General features: G+C 33.7%; 1 protein-coding gene across 2 annotated transcripts in view; it reads left to right on the top strand.

Moving 5' to 3' along the window:
- Window positions 1-15,787: 15,787 nt before the first annotated feature.
- The window catches only part of LOC129802845 (DNA helicase MCM9-like), a 43,221-nt gene continuing 37,347 nt past the window's right edge, over window positions 15,788-21,661 (top strand). For both annotated transcript variants that reach the window (XM_055848987.1, XM_055848988.1), the window contains exons 1-2: window positions 15,788-16,007; window positions 16,082-16,341. In XM_055848987.1, coding sequence (XP_055704962.1) covers window positions 15,907-16,007; window positions 16,082-16,341 — 361 coding nt within the window. In that variant the 5' untranslated portion in view covers window positions 15,788-15,906. The remainder of the gene's footprint in view (window positions 16,008-16,081; window positions 16,342-21,661) is intronic.

The following is a 21,661-nucleotide window of genomic DNA, read 5'->3' as shown; positions in this document are numbered from 1 at the left end:
GATAGATACCGAATCTGGTGCACCACATGAGAATTCCCAGTCAACCGTCAAAGTCTCCCAGATCCTCATCCCAACTTCCAGAATCCCCATTTTGTATGTATTTGGAAGTTAGGTAGCTGGTCAGCACCAGCAAAAACTTACTCAATGATTTTAATGCAGGATGATAGTGGGATAGATACCGAATCTGGTGCACCACATGAGAATTCCCAGTCAACCGTCAAAGTCTCCCAGATCCTCATCCCAACTTCCAGAATCCCCATTTTGTATGTATTTGGAAGTTAGGTAGCTGGTCAGCACCAGCAAAAACTTACTCAATGATTTCAGTGCAGGATGATAGTGGGATAGATACCGAATCTGGTGCACCACATGAGAATTCCCAGTCAACCGTCAAAGTCTCCCAGATCCTCATCCCAACTTCCAGAATCCCCATTTTGCATGTAAGCATTTTGGAAGTTAGGTAGCTGGTCAGCACCAGCAAAAACTTACTCAATGATTTTAATGCAAGATGATAGTGGGATAGATACCGAATCTGGTGCACCACATGAGAATTCCCAGTCAACCGTCAAAGTCTCCCAGATCCTCATCCCAACTTCCAGAATCCCCATTTTGCATGTAAGCATTTTGGAAGTTAGGTAGCTGGTCAGCACCAGCAAAAACTTACTCAATGATTTCAGTGCAGGATGATAGTGGGATAGATACCGAATCTGGTGCACCACATGAGAATTCCCAGTCAACCGTCAAAGTCTCCCAGATCCTCATCCCAACTTCCAGAATCCCCATTTTGTATGTATTTGGAAGTTAGGTAGCTGGTCAGCACCAGCAAAAACTTACTCAATGATTTCAGTGCAGGATGATAGTGGGATAGATACCGAATCTGGTGCACCACATGAGAATTCCCAGTCAACCGTCAAAGTCTCCCAGATCCTCATCCCAACTTCCAGAATCCCCATTTTGCATGTAAGCATTTTGGAAGTTAGGTAGCTGGTCAGCACCAGCAAAAACTTACTCAATGATTTTAATGCAGGATGATAGTGGGATAGATACCGAATCTGGTGCACCACATGAGAATTCCCAGTCAACCGTCAAAGTCTCCCAGATCCTCATCCCAACTTCCAGAATCCCCATTTTGTATGTATTTGGAAGTTAGGTAGCTGGTCAGCACCAGCAAAAACTTACTCAATGATTTCAGTGCAGGATGATAGTGGGATAGATACCGAATCTGGTGCACCACATGAGAATTCCCAGTCAACCGTCAAAGTCTCCCAGATCCTCATCCCAACTTCCTGAATCCCCATTTTGCATGTAAGCATTTTGGAAGTTAGGTAGCTGGTCAGTAGGGTGTTTAAAAAAAAATAGATTCTTTTGGCCCGGCCGGAAAATTGTTCTATATGATGAGACAATAAAATGCTTCTTAGACAAGAATAAGTTTGGACGCTGTTTAGAGGTTCCTCAACGGCAATCTTTGTAGTGAAAAATCACGAAAATTCGCCAGGAATAAATTTCTCTGCGGAAGACTATTGAGAATTTCTTCTCAATATTTTAGAGGAACATTGCTCATTTAGTGGACAATGTTTTTGCAAAATTTCATTGAAATCGGATAAGAAATAGATTTAAAAAAAAAATTGGTAAGTTCAAAATGTTCAGAAATTAAAATGTACCAACTCACATATTCGCTTCTAATTCATGTTCTAGTGATCAGAAATTAATCAATGAGGGCTTGTTGGAAAGCTATTGAGTTATCCTACAAATTTAAGAACATACCAACTATCAATTGGAATTCTTTAAGGGGTCTCCGTAACTCTTTCGTCTCTTTTGGGACCCAAAGCAGCATATGAATGTTCTGTGAAAAACAATGTTTTTTTTTATTATTATTTAGAACTGAGAAAAATCCGATTCTTGTGGATGATTTACAAACTATAATAATGTCAAAATGTAAGATATTTTTTGTAGGACCTCAATTATTTTCTGAGCTTAGATATTTTTGATTAAAAAATTATGAAATTGACTTGCAGCATATGCTGCGTGCGGTCCGAAAAAAGTTAATATCTATTTACAAAGGAAATTTCTTGATGAAAATTCTGGCGTTCCAAAAATGTTCATTTCTTTTTTTTGGTTCTCTTTTTAAGCTGCTCTATATAAATAAAGAGTAAAAAATGGCCTTCAAGTTGGTTAAAAAATCAGGAAAATATGAAGATTGTCAAGAAATAAATTTTTATACTGGAACCCAAACAAAATATTTAAGAAGTCTCTTTTTCTTCTTATAAGGAACACATAGAACAGCATTTCGTCTGTACCTAAACTCCTGCTTTTATTAATAGAAAGCCCTCATTTCAGTGATTCAGGCATGGATAGAGTCACCGGAGTCACCTTATAAAAAAAATTATATAAAAATCCAAATCTGTCCTCTTCTTTTTAGATAAATTATGTTCCACATTATTTGAAGATATTTAAAAAGAATTCCTTAATTTCTGATTGTTTTAAAATCACATCTATCGCTATTTTTATTGATTTGGATTCCTCAGGAGACCCATGAGTTAAATCAAGTACTATTCATTATCCTTAGCTCTTTTTATCTCACCAAAACACAATAAAAGCAGAAAATACCTAAAATTTAGGTATTTTCTAAATAAAATTCGGTAAATTTACCGAAAAACTTAGATTTTTCATGATATTTTTTTTGTGTTTAGCTAAATCGCAAAATTATTTTCTCAATTTTTTTATTGATATTTTTTTGCCATAAAACTCCATTTTTTCTTGCTTCTACTTTGTTTTCGCTTCAGCCCAAATCACAAAATCCTTTCCTCCTGACACATTTTTTTTGCCCTCAATAGACTTTCACGTAAATTTTTCACGAAGCTTTTTTTAATTTACCCAAGTAGCGAAATTTTCTTTTTTTGTTTTTAATTTTTTTTGACCCTGTTTTTACATAGACTTAAAGCACAAAATCCTTTCCTCCTAAGACCTCTCCTTGACATTTTTTTTTGCTCCCAAAATACTTAGATTTTTCACGATTCTTCGAATTCACTCAAAATGCAAAATTCTCTACACAAAATTTTCTCTTTGACATTTATTTTTTTTCGACATTGTTTTTGCTTCTACCTGGAGAATTCGACAAATTATTAGTTGATTTAAGTCATTTAATTTAGTTATTAGAGATAGTTTTCAAATTTTTCCTCTTTTTTAATTGCTTATGCAATTAATAAAGGAGCATGAATTAGTAATTATCATTCATATTTTTATGAAACAAAAGGAACTAAATAAAGGAAAATGTTCCCTTATCATTCTTATTAAGGCCAATCCATCTCACGACGACCATAGAGGTACCCTTCATGGTCTCAGATGTTTCTGAATTTTACATATGGTTAAATACACGATCAAATGCAAGATAAAAATAAATACAATACAATAAAATACAATAATATACCGTTATTTTTTTTCGACCAAAAATTTTCTGGCCGGAGATACATGGCGCCAAAGGTGGCGTCTCGCGCTTCATTCGTCAAATGAGATTTTTGGCAAATATTTCAAAATGCTCTATCTCGTGAACGGGTTGAGATTTCTTCTTACTCTTTTTTTAACTGCTCGAACTCCAAGAGAGAGCAGTTTTCACAATCGACTTTTTTTTCAACTTTTCACCATTCTAGCTGCTAAACGGTAAGAGATATTGACTTCCGGTTTTCGGTGACCCCCTAAGAAGTCAATACATTATATCTAACTAACTTACTCAAATTACCCCCTACCCTTTCTAACCCCTCCAAAAAACATGTTATATGACCTTGTAAAAAATTGGTCAACCACCTTGGAGGGCCTAATTTTCAACGCATTTGGACAAATTTGGACATTTTTGAAAGATCTGTTAATTCTGAACCCGACTGCATCGGTCACAATCGGTGATAGATCGGGAAAGTAACTGTAATAGCCTTATTTTAAAAATACTGTTTTTTGCACTTTCTCAGTCTTTTGTCCCATATAAAATTCAAACGGTAAGAGATATCAACTTCCAGTCTTCGGTGACCCCTCCTCAAACAACATTATCTCGAAAGTAATCTCTTTGTTTTTACCCCCTCCCCCTTCATGAGTTCCCTATCCCCCAAAAATAGGTCAAAAATGAGGTTTTTCTAATTTTGCAAAAAATTGGCCCTGACGATTTCCTTCATTTTTGAATATGTTATGTAGATAGTCCAGCTGAACATTTCGTCCTTAGACATCTATCACCGGAAAATTCGCCATCTTGAATTATTCAAGGTTAAAGCTTAATTTTCACCTGATTTGTAAAATGAAATTTGTTTTTAATTCTAGGTTAAAAGAAATTCAACATTTTAACACGTGTGTTAAATGTATCTTAAAGATGTAAATTTGTCAATAAAAGGCATTTTTATTTGAAAATAAGAAAAATTAATTTTTTCAAAAACGATAGATTGAAAATTTTTGATTTTTTAACCCTTTAAGGACGATTGGAACACCGGTGTCCCATAAAGAAAATAATTTTTCCTGACTACCTAAAGTTATTTTCTTCTTATGTCTCTACGTAATTGTAAAGTAGAAGGTTGAAGGAATCTAGAATATTTTTTGCAAGTCTCTAGCTATTTGTTATGTAGTATATATTTAAGCTCAAAAATGGCGAATTTTTAAATTCTCAAATTCATAATTGATTTTATTCATTTTTTTATACTTCCAATTTTTTTAAGCAAACCCCTTTTGCCAATAAAAACTACAAAACTCATACGTAATATTTTTCATTAAAGCGAAAAATATTATTCATTGGTATTGTCAGAAAAATACTTAAATTTTTAGGCTATTTTCGTTCCTATCATTCATAGATGCAAGAAACATACCGAATCAGACTCTGTTGGACTTTCCAAGATTAGATGTAAGATTTATCATTGATTATGTTTCCCAGATTAACTTTTATTGTTGATTTTCAGTCCGTAAAAAGTGTCTCGTCGTTAAAGGGTTAATTGTTTATAAGTATTGTGGAGTACTGTACTCCCTGAAAAAATTGAACTCAAAATTTTGAGTTTAACTGGTATTTTTCCTTTTCTGAAAAAATTCAAAAAATCATTAATCTTTTAATTAATTAAAATAGATAGATAAATGTCAAACGACGAAATGTTCAGCTGGACTACCTCCATAACATATCCAAAAATGAAGTAAATCGTCAAGGCCAATTTTTTACAAGGTCATATAACATGTTTTTTGGAGGGGTTAGAAAGGGTAGGGGGTAATTTGAGTAAGTTAGTTAGATATAATGTATTGACTTCTTAGGGGGTCACCGAAAACCGGAAGTCAATATCTCTTACCGTTTAGCAGCTAGAATGGTGAAAAGTTGAAAAAAAAGTCGATTGTGAAAACTGCTCTCTCTTGGAGTTCGAGCAGTTAAAAAAAGAGTAAGAAGAAATCTCAACCCGTTCACGAGATAGAGCATTTTGAAATATTTGCCAAAAATCTCATTTGACGAATGAAGCGCGAGACGCCACCTTTGGCGCCATGTATCTCCGGCCAGAACATTTTTGGTCGAAAAAAAATAACGGTATATTATTGTATTTTATTGTATTGTATTTATTTTTATCTTGCATTTGATCGTGTATTTAACCATATGTAAAATTCAGAAACATCTGAGACCATGAAGGGTACCTCTATGGTCGTCGTGAGATGGATTGGCCTTAATAAGAATGATAAGGGAACATTTTCCTTTATTTAGTTCCTTTTGTTTCATAAAAATATGAATGATAATTACTAATTCATGCTCCTTTATTAATTGCATAAGCAATTAAAAAAGAGGAAAAATTTGAAAACTATCTCTAATAACTAAATTAAATGACTTAAATCAACTAATAATTTGTCGAATTCTCCAGGTAGAAGCAAAAACAATGTCGAAAAAAAATAAATGTCAAAGAGAAAATTTAGTGTAGAGAATTTTGCATTTTGAGTGAATTCGAAGAATCGTGAAAAATCTAAGTATTTTGGGAGCAAAAAAAAATGTCAAGGAGAGGTCTTAGGAGGAAAGGATTTTGTGCTTTAAGTCTATGTAAAAACAGGGTCAAAAAAAATTAAAAACAAAAAAAGAAAATTTCGCTACTTGGGTAAATTAAAAAAAGCTTCGTGAAAAATTTACGTGAAAGTCTATTGAGGGCAAAAAAAATGTGTCAGGAGGAAAGGATTTTGTGATTTGGGCTGAAGCGAAAACAAAGTAGAAGCAAGAAAAAATGGAGTTTTATGGCAAAAAAATATCAATAAAAAAATTGAGAAAAGAATTTTGCGATTTAGCTAAACACAAAAAAAATATCATGAAAAATCTAAGTTTTTCGGTAAATTTACCGAATTTTATTTAGAAAATACCTAAATTTTAGGTATTTTCTGCTTTTATTGTGTTTTGGTGAGATAAAAAGAGCTAAGGATAATGAATAGTACTTGATTTAACTCATGGGTCTCCTGAGGAATCCAAATCAATAAAAATAGCGATAGATGTGATTTTAAAACAATCAGAAATTAAGGAATTCTTTTTAAATATCTTCAAATAATGTGGAACATAATTTATCTAAAAAGAAGAGGACAGATTTGGATTTTTATATAATTTTTTTTATAAGGTGACTCCGGTGACTCTATCCATGCCTGAATCACTGAAATGAGGGCTTTCTATTAATAAAAGCAGGAGTTTAGGTACAGACGAAATGCTGTTCTATGTGTTCCTTATAAGAAGAAAAAGAGACTTCTTAAATATTTTGTTTGGGTTCCAGTATAAAAATTTATTTCTTGACAATCTTCATATTTTCCTGATTTTTTAACCAACTTGAAGGCCATTTTTTACTCTTTATTTATATAGAGCAGCTTAAAAAGAGAACCAAAAAAAAGAAATGAACATTTTTGGAACGCCAGAATTTTCATCAAGAAATTTCCTTTGTAAATATATATTAACTTTTTTCGGACCGCACGCAGCATATGCTGCAAGTCAATTTCATAATTTTTTAATCAAAAATATCTAAGCTCAGAAAATAATTGAGGTCCTACAAAAAATATCTTACATTTTGACATTATTATAGTTTGTAAATCATCCACAAGAATCGGATTTTTCTCAGTTCTAAATAATAATAAAAAAAAAAAAACATTGTTTTTCACAGAACATTCATATGCTGCTTTGGGTCCCAAAAGAGACGAAAGAGTTACGGAGACCCCTTAAAGAATTCCAATTGATAGTTGGTATGTTCTTAAATTTGTAGGATAACTCAATAGCTTTCCAACAAGCCCTCATTGATTAATTTCTGATCACTAGAACATGAATTAGAAGCGAATATGTGAGTTGGTACATTTTAATTTCTGAACATTTTGAACTTACCAATTTTTTTTTTTTAAATCTATTTCTTATCCGATTTCAATGAAATTTTGCAAAAACATTGTCCACTAAATGAGCAATGTTCCTCTAAAATATTGAGAAGAAATTCTCAATAGTCTTCCGCAGAGAAATTTATTCCTGGCGAATTTGTGAATTTTCGTGATTTTTCACTACAAAGATTGCCGTTGAGGAACCTCTAAACAGCGTCCAAACTTATTCTTGTCTAAGAAGCATTTTATTGTCTCATCATATAGAACAATTTTCCGGCCGGGCCAAAAGAATCTATTTTTTTTTAAACACCCTACTGACCAGCTACCTAACTTCCAAAATGCTTACATACAAAATGGGGATTCTGGAAGTTGGGATGAGGATCTGGGAGACTTTGACGGTTGACTGGAAATTCTCATGTGGTGCACCAGATTCAGTATCTATCCCACTATCATCCTGCATTAAAATCATTGAGTAAGTTTTTGCTGGTGCTGACCAGCTACCTAACTTCCAAAATGCTTACATACAAAATGGAGATTCTGGAAGTTGGGATGAGGATCTGGGAGACTTTGACGGTTGACTGGGAATTCTCATGTGGTGCACCAGATTCGGTATCTATCCCACTATCATCCTGCATTAAAATCATTGAGTAAGTTTTTGCTGGTGCTGACCAGCTACCTAACTTCCAAAATGCTTACATGCAAAATGGGGATTCTGGAAGTTGGGATGAGGATCTGGGAGACTTTGACGGTTGACTGGGAATTCTCATGTGGTGCACCAGATTCGGTATCTATCCCACTATCATCCTGCACTGAAATCATTGAGTAAGTTTTTGCTGGTGCTGACCAGCTACCTAACTTCCAAATACATACAAAATGGGGATTCTGGAAGTTGGGATGAGGATCTGGGAGACTTTGACGGTTGACTGGGAATTCTCATGTGGTGCACCAGATTCGGTATCTATCCCACTATCATCCTGCACTGAAATCATTGAGTAAGTTTTTGCTGGTGCTGACCAGCTACCTAACTTCCAAATACATACAAAATGGGGATTCTGGAAGTTGGGATGAGGATCTGGGAGACTTTGACGGTTGACTGGGAATTCTCATGTGGTGCACCAGATTCGGTATCTATCCCACTATCATCCTGCATTAAAATCATTGAGTAAGTTTTTGCTGGTGCTGACCAGCTACCTAACTTCCAAATACATACAAAATGGGGATTCTGGAAGTTGGGATGAGGATCTGGGAGACTTTGACGGTTGACTGGGAATTCTCATGTGGTGCACCAGATTCGGTATCTATCCCACTATCATCCTGCATTAAAATCATTGAGTAAGTTTTTGCTGGTGCTGACCAGCTACCTAACTTCCAAATACATACAAAATGGGGATTCTGGAAGTTGGGATGAGGATCTGGGAGACTTTGACGGTTGACTGGGAATTCTCATGTGGTGCACCAGATTCGGTATCTATCCCACTATCATCCTGCACTGAAATCATTGAGTAAGTTTTTGCTGGTGCTGACCAGCTACCTAACTTCCAAATACATACAAAATGGGGATTCTGGAAGTTGGGATGAGGATCTGGGAGACTTTGACGGTTGACTGGGAATTCTCATGTGGTGCACCAGATTCGGTATCTATCCCACTATCATCCTGCATTAAAATCATTGAGTAAGTTTTTGCTGGTGCTGACCAGCTACCTAACTTCCAAATACATACAAAATGGGGATTCTGGAAGTTGGGATGAGGATCTGGGAGACTTTGACGGTTGACTGGGAATTCTCATGTGGTGCACCAGATTCGGTATCTATCCCACTATCATCCTGCATTAAAATCATTGAGTAAGTTTTTGCTGGTGCTGACCAGCTACCTAACTTCCAAAATGCTTACATGCAAAATGGGGATTCTGGAAGTTGGGATGAGGATCTGGGAGACTTTGACGGTTGACTGGGAATTCTCATGTGGTGCACCAGATTCGGTATCTATCCCACTATCATCCTGCATTAAAATCATTGAGTAAGTTTTTGCTGGTGCTGACCAGCTACCTAACTTCCAAATACATACAAAATGGGGATTCTGGAAGTTGGGATGAGGATCTGGGAGACTTTGACGGTTGACTGGGAATTCTCATGTGGTGCACCAGATTCGGTATCTATCCCACTATCATCCTGCACCAGAATTTTGCCATACATGTAAAATGCCCCTTCCTAGAGATTGGGATGAGGAGCTGAGGGACACTTACTGTCGACTGGGCATTCCCACATGGTGCACCAGATACGGTATTTATCGTACTCTCATCCTGCACCAGAATCACTGAGTAAGGTTTTAGGGTTCCTGGCCAGGGTCTCCTGAAGTAATATTTCTGGAGTGGAATTTCCTTGAGATTGAAATGGATATCTCTTTGTCTCACACTAGGCTCTTCGCATATTTACCTTAGATGGTAATAATTTTCTGGTTTTACAACTTAATTGATTTGCATTCTCATCATTTATTCTTTTTTTGTTTGTTTTTACACTCACTATTTTTTTCTGTGTAACTTTGCTCAGAGTTGCTCAAATGGGTAAAATCTGTCAAAATTTTTTGGGTAATTTTTTCAGGGTAGTGACACGCATTGACAAAACAATTTTGACTTTTGAGTACACTGTAAGAAAACACTGTAGAGAAGTGTACACTGTTTAGTACAGTTACACTGTTTTGTACTAAAAAGTATACCGACAATTATTAAATAAAAAAACAGAATTTATAAAAATTTTAACGAATTAAAATCAATTGAATTAATCGGAAGTGATACAAAATTTTAACAGAATTAGAGTAAAGTACACAAATTATTGGACAGTAAGCACACTTTTTGGATACTTTGAATAAAGTCACTTCACCACACAGTAAAAACAAGATGAATTTTTCTAGTTGAATTCCCGACATTAAACCGATAATCGTAGTAATTTTAGAAGAAAAAGTTGAAATTTCAAACGATTATTGCTGTAAAATTCAACTTACACTTGAAAATTAAACTATCAGTTGAAAATTTAACTTTAGTTGAATATTCAACTGAAAGTTGAAATTTTCATCTGATTATTGTGGCAATTTTAAACCTTGAGTTGAACTTTTCAACGATTATCGTTGTAAAATTCAACTTTACTTGAATTTTCAACCAATTATCGTTGTAATGAACATGTGGCGGCGTTAGAAGTTCATGAAAGTGTCATTGTGCAAACAAGTGCAAGAAGCTGCAGGCAATTTCAACATTTTTTGATTGTTTTACGGTAAGTTTTTGATCATTTTACTAAACCCAGGGATACAGGAAGTCAGATAGATTTCCTGGATTGTGAGAAATTCACGAAATTTCTATGAAACGTTGGAATACATTCGACATCAATCAGCTCCACGCATGGAAATCTGAATCTGACTGTCTGAGCTCCCAAAATGAACAAATCCAGCCAAAAGAAAATTTTAGTGCTCCAAACGTATCTCCCTTAATCCTCAAAATGGGGTTAGAGAGCAATGAGCGAAAAAAATTTCTTTTTGCCCATTAGAGTGAAACAGGGGCTCAAAGCATTCAAGCTTTGCGAAATGCTCGAACTTGTGTCTTAGATTCTGTACTCCTAAAATAATTTTTCATAATTTAGCATAATTTCATACAAAATTTTTAGTAATTAAATTTATTCTAAAAAGTTTTCTCAGGTTTATCCATTTCACATAGTATTTCCTTAGCGTAATTTTTTACTGGTTGAACTCAAAGGCAACATATAAATTTAGTTCTATTCAACTTGAAATCAAAATTCACATACCATTCTTTCCTACACATTTTGGATATGTCTGAATGGCTAAAGCTATTACTAATAAAATTAAATCTTTCACCAAATTTAATGTTTTGCTAACAAAATTTGTTCTTTACTGTTTTTTGATTTTTTTTCCATTTTTTAATTAATTCAATCTGCAGTAAGTCGATAAGGGAAAGTGCCCATGCCTTGCGCGGTCCCAAGCATGGGGACCTGCAATATATTAAGAAAAAAACACAGGTCACTTTCCCCTTGTTTTTAAAATGTTTGCGATGAGTCACATTTATTCAGAAACATAGGAAAAATTTAGTCATTATGAAGCTTTGACTGTGCAAGGCCTGGGAATTTTCCCCTATGTATCAAACCATGTAAAAAGAAAATATTAACAGATAAGTTTCTATTTCATGAGTCGAGAATTCCGCAAATGTAGGACGATTTTTCATCCATTTTTTATGATTTTTTATATAGAATAGGGATTTTTTAAAATCATTTTAATCTGATTATTTACAGGCGCTGACAGATATTAAAAATATAAAACCTCCGGAGGGAGTGCCATCCATACAAATATTAGGTAAGTTTGCAGAATCAAAATTTTACAAACATTAGAGATATGAGTATTGTCGTTTTGTGAATTAATTTAAATTCGTGTACATAATGTTTCCTTGGTATTAAAATCGTTTTGAGACATAAGTAACCTCACTTAGGTTTAATCACGAAATTTTGCTTTATATAAGAATCGTAAAAGCATTATAGTAGTATGGCACTGTAATTTTAAAACTTTTACGTAAAATTCCAAACACAGACATAAATTATGCTAACAATCTGCTAATATTAAGGGGTTAGGTGGGTCAAAAAGAATAGAAAATACCATATTTTCTCTATGAAAATTTTTATTAAAATTTAAGTTGTTAACCATATATAATTACAACATTTAAACAATATTTTGTGGAATTTTAAATTAAAAATCTTTAAAATTCAGCTGTTGGGACCAGATTTCTGGATACTTATTTTGAAAAAACATGCTTTTCCGTGGAAAATATTTCCCAGAGTGTATTTATCAGAAATCAAAAAGATAAATATTTCCTATTAGCTGATGAGTAAACTCGTAATTGAATGGTAGATTTTTTAAAATAAAATTTGTATTGGTAGAATTTTAGAAAAAAAATACAATTTTTGTCGTATTTTATACCACGTTTTGTCTTGTAAAATAAGTTGTGATCAAGATGAAAAATACTACCGTTCAAGTACGAGGTTAACTCATCAGCTAACAGGAAATATTTAGTTTTCTTTTTATTTCTAATGAATACACTCTGAGAAATCTTGTCCAAGGAAAAGCATGTTTTTTCAAAATAAGTCTCCGAAAATCAGGTCCCAATAGGTGAATTTTAAAGATTTTTAATTGGAAATTTCAGAAAATATAGATAAAATGTTATACGTTTTTATGCTTATAAGCTCGAATCATTTTTCTGTTTATTATGTTGAAGAAAGACGTCAAAGAATAATATGCTGTTTTTTCCTAGAATGCGAGACCCACGTAAGCCCTTAAAATAAAATAATTATTTTAAGACTTAACCATTTAACGGCGAGACACTTTTTACGAACAGAAAATCAACAATAAAAATTAAACTGAGAAACATAATCAATGATAAGTTTTACATCTAACCTTGGAAAGTCTAACAGTGTCTGATTCGGTGTAATATTGTGATTCTATTAAAGATAGGGACAAAAATCGCCCAAAAATTTAAGTAATTTTTCAGACAATACCAATGAATAATATTTTTCGCTTTAATGAAAATATTATGTATGAGTATTGTAGTTTTTATTGCCAAAAGAGTTTTGTTTAAAAAAATTTTAAGTCTAAAAAATAAATAAAATCATTTATGAATTTGAGAATTTAAAAATTCGCCATTTTTAAGCTTAAATATTTACTACATAACAAATAGCTAGAGACTTGCAAAAAATATTCTAGATTCCTTCAAACTTCTACTTTACAATTATGTACAGACATAAGGAAAAAATAATTTTAGGTATATAGTTAGCAAATATTATTTTCTTTATGGGACACCGGTGTTCTAATCGTCCTTAAAGGGTTAACTATATAATGCTTGAAACATCACTACATAACTTTTCCCATATCTTACTTTTTTATTTACAATTTTTATTCTTTTTTAGACAAGGACACTCCTGAATACGTTATATTTGTATAGACAACGGGCCACTAATCCATACAAAATGCTTGTAAGGAGCGTTTTCAGTGGATATTACATCGTTCATCATCTTCAATTATTATTATGTTCCCAAAGAAGAAAATAATAAAAAAAAATATTTGAATTTATTCAAATTTGTTTTATTTATAATTTATATTAAAGAAACAAACCAAAATGAAATTCAACTCAAAAAAAATTCAGCCAAAAGAAAATTCAACGATAAAAAATCAACTCAATCAATTCAACTAAGCGAAATTAAACGGAAAAAAATTTCAGCCCGTTAAATTCAACTAGAGATATTCAGCGAAAACTACTACGATAATCGATTTACTCCCATTACACGCGATAATCGTAGTAATTATTTTTTACTGTGCATCTTAATTCAAATGATGAGTTTATATGCAGATGAATATGAACTAAAAAAGTAATATTTCGTGGACTATGTTCCTGCTAATAAATCGAAAAATTCAATTAAATACATGGGCATATTAATTGCAATGTTTTAGAAAAATTCTTAACGAAATGAAATATGATGGAAAATATTATTAGGTTTTTATGAAATTCGTTATTGTTGAGAAATTATTATGATATCCGTTTTTCATTCATTCTTTTATTAATTTACTTTCAACTGTTTATCCCTATCGGGATGGCGGGCCTAGGACATCCAGGTTAGAAGCCCAGAGGGCCAATTTTTGAAACTCTGACTCGCACCCGCGAGCTCTTTAGTGGCCGAGAGAAATTGACTCGCACACGCCGCAAATTCTTGAGTACGAACAAGTACTTTATTGTATAAAAAAAAAGTCGTTACAGAAGGATACAAAAGTCGATGAATAAAAAAAAGTAAGATGTCCAAAAAAAAAGTTTCTTCCACAAATTGTACCATTTGAGTTCCTCTAAAAAATAGTCCCTGTGTGAGAAAAGTGGGTCACTCCTGGTCCCAGAAGTAGATGGCCAAAAAAGACGTTGCAAAATGTGTCTTCCTCGACATAAATGGTTCTGGATGACCATGGTTTATCCATATCAGATTAAGTATACCAGATTCTAAAAGCTAATGAACCAAGCTTTCCAACAATAGTTCACTCATCCTATTATATTTATCAGGAGCTGAGATATACCACTCCAAACTTTCAACCTCTTCTACTGACAGAATATATGTGCTCATCTAATATATTCACAAAATCTTGCGACTTTTCTCTGTAAACCAAATAACTACACGCAACTACACTAAATGTCAAAAAATGAACGCCATTTAGTGATACAGTGGCGTAGGATTCATCATCAGTGGAATGGCGTATAATTCCACGAAAAACGCCATTCCCGGCGGGACCAAACTACGTATATATTGTGTATATACGTTGTACGAATACTCAGTATCATCATGTACGCCCATACATTTTACTCAGTACTATTTGCACCAAATGAGACCCGAAGTGTGCTTTGGTGTGAGTGTGTCCGTGTGAAGTATTATCTCTTACAGAATAAATACGCAGTACTACATACATCGTAAATATAATAAAAACCCCGTATGACAGAAAATGCTGTTGGCAGGCGTGTTGTCAGCTGTTTTGACAACGGGAAATATTTTCCATTGGAATATTCTGTTTACAAATTATGTGTTACAATTATTAGTAATTTCAGTGATTATAATAATATAATAATTATGCGACGCTGTGTTATCTGTAGAAAATAGTGAAGTGAAAATATTAAAGAAGTTGCAAACCTAAAATACGCGTGTTTTTATTCCATTCTGTGAGTGTTTTTGCAAAATATTTTTTTTTTACACGATACTTTGTGATTATCTAAATTGTACAATCGTTACCTCTGGTTAAATAAAATATATTAAAATCCTTGTGACTTCTATAATTTCGTCAATATTTGGAAATAAAAACGGCAGGTGCATGTGACAAGTTTGTTTGGTCGCCATTTGGTCGTGTGCGTCTGTATGTGTGTGTTGACAGTTATTTTGCAGTTACAAGTACGTAGTTTATAGGGAGTTTTCATACAAATATGTACTCTCAGTACAGAAATACGTAGTTTATACTGTGTATGTGAGTGAACTTGTATTTTTCAATGACAAGTCCTCATCAAATACATAATACATGTGTAACTATGTATTTTTCCTCCACGAATAAGTCGTAAATACATTGTATGTCATGTTAACTGTGTATTTTGGTCCCGCCGGGTTGTAACACTAAAGGCCTCCAGGTAAATAATCATACGCCACTTGTACGCTTCTTTTATTTTGCAGGCTTGAAAAATACTTGAAATTATTAAAAAAATATTTCTAACAAAGTTGTTGAGATTATTACATATAATGAATATTTAATAAATTTCCTATTAGAAAACAATAATAACTCAAAATCAACAAAAACCGAGAACGCCGTTGTAATAATAAACGTGCGATATATAAAGTTGCATGAAATCAGTTGCATTGAATAATTGCACTGGTTTAGTACATAATTTTTTGCAGTGTACTGCAATCAAAGTCAGTTGTGGATGTTTTTGTGCATGCGTGCGTTTTGTTTTGAACTGATTTTCCCGGTTAAAGTTTTTCTGCATTGAAAATAAGTGATAATTTAGGCTTAAAAAGTGCATAAATATGGAAATTTACGATGATTATTTGTTGAAGCACTATGAAAGTGATATTGGAAGCATGCTGGCCACGGATGTGAGCGATGGCCCCATGAGGCTTCACTTGGAGTAAGAAGAGGAATTTCTGGACTTGTTGCGCTCTATTTTTGCTATTTTTTTTTTTAAATCATTTCTTTTCTTAGCATGTGCCATCTGCAACGAGAGGTTCCGGAACTCTTTGAACGAATTGTACAGGATGCTTGGGAAGAGAGACGAAAGTGGAATGCTAGTCTCCTCCGGGTGCAGGACAAAATCCTGTCAAATGATGTTTTCTTGGTGGATTCGGGTGAATTGAGGGATTCCTGCTATGTGACTCTGTACAATCTTCCTATGTTACCAGACACTCACTTCTCGAGTGAGTATCCAGAACATTCGCAGAAGGGAAGACTCATTCAGATCAAAGGTATGTCATTTATTCGCAATTGTCCAAAATTTCCAGTTGGAACATGATAATAATGTATGTAATGCATCCGGTAAAGAAGTTATTGACCAGGGAGAAGTTCAAATTGAAGAATTGACTTGCTGTAAAGTATTCCCAATTCTTCATGTGAAGACTTTGGTAGAAGAAGTCCGTTGGGGTTGAAGGCAATTTTCTGAGTTTATCTGCCAATTGTTTTGCCTGGAAATGAAGAAGGGTGGTTAGTAAAGCTGTCTACACATTAGACAAATTATTGAAATAATAGCATTTCAAAGTGACATTGAAAAGAAACTTCAATATTGAAGCGAATATTGAAACCAATATTTCAGTAATTGCCTACACACTGAACAAATTGACTTCAATTCAAAAAAATCCCAGAAGATCTGAGATTTCTTGGAGGAAGCTCCAGGAATCCTTTGACCACAGAAAGTATCTGACTGGTTTTAGACATGATATTCAAAAAATCCCAGAAGATCTGGGATTTGTTGGAGGAAGCTCCAGGAATCCTCTGACCACAGAATGTATCTGAAGTAATCTGGGCAACAAGAAAATCCCAGAAGTTCTGAGATTTTCTGGAGGAAGCAGGGAATTAGTGCTGACCAAGTTGGGTTCTTGAGGATTGAACAAATATATAAACAAATTCCAAGAATCTGGGATTTTCTGGAGGACGCAGGAGTGATGTGTCTTGACTTGGATTTTGATCTTGGATGTGTTTTCATTCATGAACAAGGAAAATCCGGCACTTCTGTGATGTTCTGAAGGAAGAAGATTCCTGGCCATTAAAAAATATTGAAGGAAATATCAAATCAATTTGATATTTAGAATTTCTTTGAAATTTTATTTCAATGTGACTTTGAAATTAATATTGACATAATTTGGCCTAATTTGTAGCCATTCAAATAATGAAATAAAATATTGAATAAAATGTTCCATATTGAAACAAATATTTCAATATTTGCCTACACACTGGGCAATTTTCTTCAATATTGAAACATTTATGTTAATAAATCTTTGCAATGTGGAGGCAATCCTTGTCAATATTTGATATTGAAAAGAAATATTTCAATAAATTATGTTTAATGTATAGCCAGCTTAATTTGTAGCCATTTAAAATAATGAAGTAAAATATTGAATAAAATGTTCCATATTGAAACAAATATTTCAATATTTGCCTACGGGCAATTTTCTTCAATATTGAAACATTTATGTCAATAAATCTTTGCAATGTGGAGGCAATCCTTGTCAATATTTGATATTGAAAAGAAATATTTCAATAAATTATGTCTAATGTATAGCCAGCTTAATTTGTAGCCATTTAAAATAATGAAATAAAATATTGAATAAAATGTTCCATATTGAAACAAATATTTCAATATTTGCCTACACACTGGACAATTTTCTTCAATATTGAAACATTTATGTCAATAAATCTTTGCATCATCTTTGTGGAGGCAATCCTTGTCAATATTTGATATTGAAAAGAAATATTTCAATAAATTGTATCTAATGTATAGCCAGATTAAGGGCGGTAATATCGTGGAAATTATTTACTTCTGAGTAATATGTTTCCATTTCCGTGACAAAAGCCACAGCTTTGTATCCTAAACCTGTGATTTTGAAGATTTGTATCATGTGTGGCCAAAAGTTGTAGTATTCTTCGAAGCGGAAATCCAGGAAATGGAAGTAGAAATAGAGCTGGAATATAAGGGCTATGAAATCATAGGAGATATTTATTAGTAGGAGAGGTCCAAAGGTTCTGTCCACTTCCCTTTTTATTCCCATAAGTTCTCTGTTGAGAGTATGAAAGAGTTTGAGGTTAGGCTTTCTTGGAACATCCTGAAAAATTGCATTGACGTGTCTCTGGAACACCCTGAGGCATCTAACAGTTGATCGGATGTGGCAGACAATTAGGAGAAAGTTCAGATCGATAATTAAGAGAGTAATGTGGTAGATATAAGTCCAATTGTCCTCGAAGAAATAGTATTGGCTTTTGAGGACAAAAGATGCTATTCCGTAGATGAAGGCAATCACAAAGTCCAAGTACATTTTCCTTTTCCAATATGTAAAATCCACGCTAATGCTGAGGATGTCTTTGAGACGTTTTTCGAACTTAGCAAAGGTTCTAAATACTCCAGCATGTTCTTCGCCCTTGGCAAAAACCGCAAGGATATTCACTTGATAAATCATTACCGGTGTTACAAGACTGATAAATGTTAGGCCAATTTGAACATTCCAATTGCGCATTATTTTGTCCTTTAGCAAGTAAGCATATACTGCAGAAATACTCGAAAAACTCATAATAGAACAATTTATAAAGAAAATCACCCAAAAGTGGGTTTTTTTCTGCGAAATAATCCACTCATGTCCTCTAAAAGTTGTTTGGAAAGGACAAATATTTCCAATTAGGAGACTCAAATTAATCCACTTGAACGACTCGAGAAACTTTGTCATATTGTGAGGGTCGTTTATTCATCCAATCGTATATCAAATATCCCGTATAAAAGATGCGACAAATAATTAAAGAATCTTTCATGTAATGGATTAATTCTAATTTATTGAATACATGTCAGTAAGGTAATTTGCTATGACCCTTTCAACCAGCTGATTCAAATTGAAAGAGGATAACCATGTAGGTGAAACATGTGGTGAGAAACTGATAAACCAATCCATAGTTGATGTCGAAGAAACCCGCAGCTGTGAAGTACTTTTTATTGTTTGAGTGAAGAAAAGTTTGCAAAATTGCTGCAGAACTTTCTGTGGATGTTCTCACTACTACTTGCTGAAGTTCTTCCAACTGAAATGGCCAAGTAATTGAAAAAAAAAAAAGAATTTAGAAAGATATTTCTTCTATGGGGGGTTTCCTTGAAGTAAAAACTTTATCAATATTGGATATAAATTTTCAAACGATAAAAAAGATAGTTTTTTAATTACACAGAGAAATCGGAAAAAGTTAAAATAACATTCCGGAAATGTTAACTTTACCCTGCAGTATTGATCCGAAATCGGTGTAAATATTACCCTCTTTAGGTGTATTAAGGGTTAAATTAACCCTTATTTCTTAATTATTATTAACCCTTATTAACCCTTTTTCATGTTAATTTTACCCTTAACTCTTTCCGGACCGCAGCATATGCTGCAATCCAATTTCACCGTTTTTTAATCAAAAATATCTAAGCTCAGGAATTAATTGAGGTTCTACAAAAAATATCTTACATTTGAACATCCTTATAGTTTGTAATCATCCACAAGAATCGGATTTTTATCAATTCTGAATCATTTAAAAACATCGTTTTTCACAGAATATTCATATGCTTCTTTGGGTACTCAGAGTCCCAAAAGAGACGAAAGAGTTAAAAAGGTGTAAAATTAACATTAAAAATGTTGATATATTTTTACACCTAAAAAGTGTTAAAGTCATGAGGAAAAAAAGTTAATCGCACCCTCTTTTTTTCTCAGTGTAAGGTAAATTTCCTAATTCAAAACCATTTCCAGACGCTCTAACTTTGACAGAAGATTCAACACATTAAGTTCCTTTTTTTTTTAAATACATAATTTTGCTCCTTGACTCTTCTAGAATGTTACAGTTTAGTGAAAATTCTTTGGGTATAATTTGAAAACTTGTTAAATACAAGAAAAATACGCGAGCGTAAAATGCTTCTAATGGAAACATATTAATCCAAATGGAGACAAGGAAATTTTCTAATTGGAGATAAACAGTGTAAGTGAAACCTCAACGAAAGGCTTCCACAACCTTGTTGAGTTGCTCTTGAGTGCAGGATTTGTTCTTATTCCTGGTCTTTTCTCCTTTCCCATCTAAAACAATAAGAAAATATCTCCAAAAAAATCATATTTCCGGGGTTTCCTATTGAAGCATTTGCAGACACTTCAGAAAAACCCATTTTGTTCACGAAATTGGTAATTATTTCATTTTAAAACATCACGTATCGTTAATGACCAGCGCACAATAACTTTTGTTTGTAAACATGTTTTCAGAATTTCCCATGAGAATGAGTGAGATGACTAGATCTATGTTTTATTCACTCTTATTGAAATGTCAAAAACATGTTTACTAAACAAAAGTTATTGTGCGTTGGGCATAACAATAAACTCAAAATATTGCTCAAAATATCTTAGAAGTAATATAATTAAATTTCGCATAAAAATGAGGGGTATGTTAATGCTTCCCCGAAGGTCTCAAGTCTCTATCTCTAACCGTTTGGATTTTAGGCGTGGTAACGCCTGGACAGACGAACGGAAACTTCCCTAATGTAAAAGCTTTGCGATAAGCACTAATTATTTTAAATTATTTACTGAATAATTTGCTAATTTACTAACCAAAATTGTTAATCCGTTTATTTATACACAAACGCCTATTTACAGACATAAAAACGCGTATTTGTAGTGCAAAACATAGGTTTGAGCAGGTCCCAAAGTCCGGAAAAGCCAAAATTTAGAAAAGCCCAAAATTCCGAATTGGCCAGAATCCCGAAGGGGTCAAAATCCCGAATGAGCTAATAGGTCAAGATCCCGAAAAGCCAAAATTCCGAAAAAGACAAAATCCTGAAGGGATCGAAATTCCGAATTAGGCAAAAACACAAAGGGGTTGAAATCCCGAGTAGAAAGCCAAAATCCTGAACGAAAAAATCTCGAATTCTTAAAAGAGTCGAAACTACTCTCACGATTGTACCCGCGATTACTGGAAGTGCTGGAAGTATAAAGGGAAATTTTCAGTCTTTTGGGAAATTATCTTACACATTGTCGTCCAACTTCATCACTTTCAAGATTTTGGCCATTAGAGTTTTTGGCTTTTCGGGATTTTGGATTCTCGTATTTTGGCTTTTCGGAATTTTATTATAATTATTATTTATTTATTTCGATGGACCGAGCTTTTATTGCCATTTTGTACATTGTTCAGTTTACAAATTTATTATTCAGAGATTACAATGTTTCGTGAAAATGTCCATTCAGATGCTTCAATCATTTGCACCGGGCGGGACTCGAACTCACAAATGTGACAGTCGAACCGGGGGTCACACCGCCCAAGAGTCGAATGCTCTTACCAATTGCACCACGGACCCCCTTTTTCGGAATTTTAACCCATTCGGGATTTCGACTCAGTCGGTATTTCGATTCATTCGGGATTCTGTTTCTTCGGGAGTTTGGATTTCGAGACTTTGCCGTTCGGAATTTAGCTATCCGGGATTTTAGCTTTTTGGAATTTTGGCTTTTCAGGATTTTGTATATTTGAGAATTTTGGGTTTTAGGATTTTGGCCGGCACCGCTAAAAGAGACTAAGGGGCGCTTT

This window comes from Phlebotomus papatasi, chromosome 2, assembly GCF_024763615.1.
Source record: "Phlebotomus papatasi isolate M1 chromosome 2, Ppap_2.1, whole genome shotgun sequence".
NCBI classification, from domain to species: Eukaryota; Metazoa; Arthropoda; class Insecta; order Diptera; family Psychodidae; genus Phlebotomus; species Phlebotomus papatasi.
The sequence above is the reverse complement of the archived record's forward strand: the minus strand, read 5'-3'. Positions and strand labels throughout refer to the sequence as shown.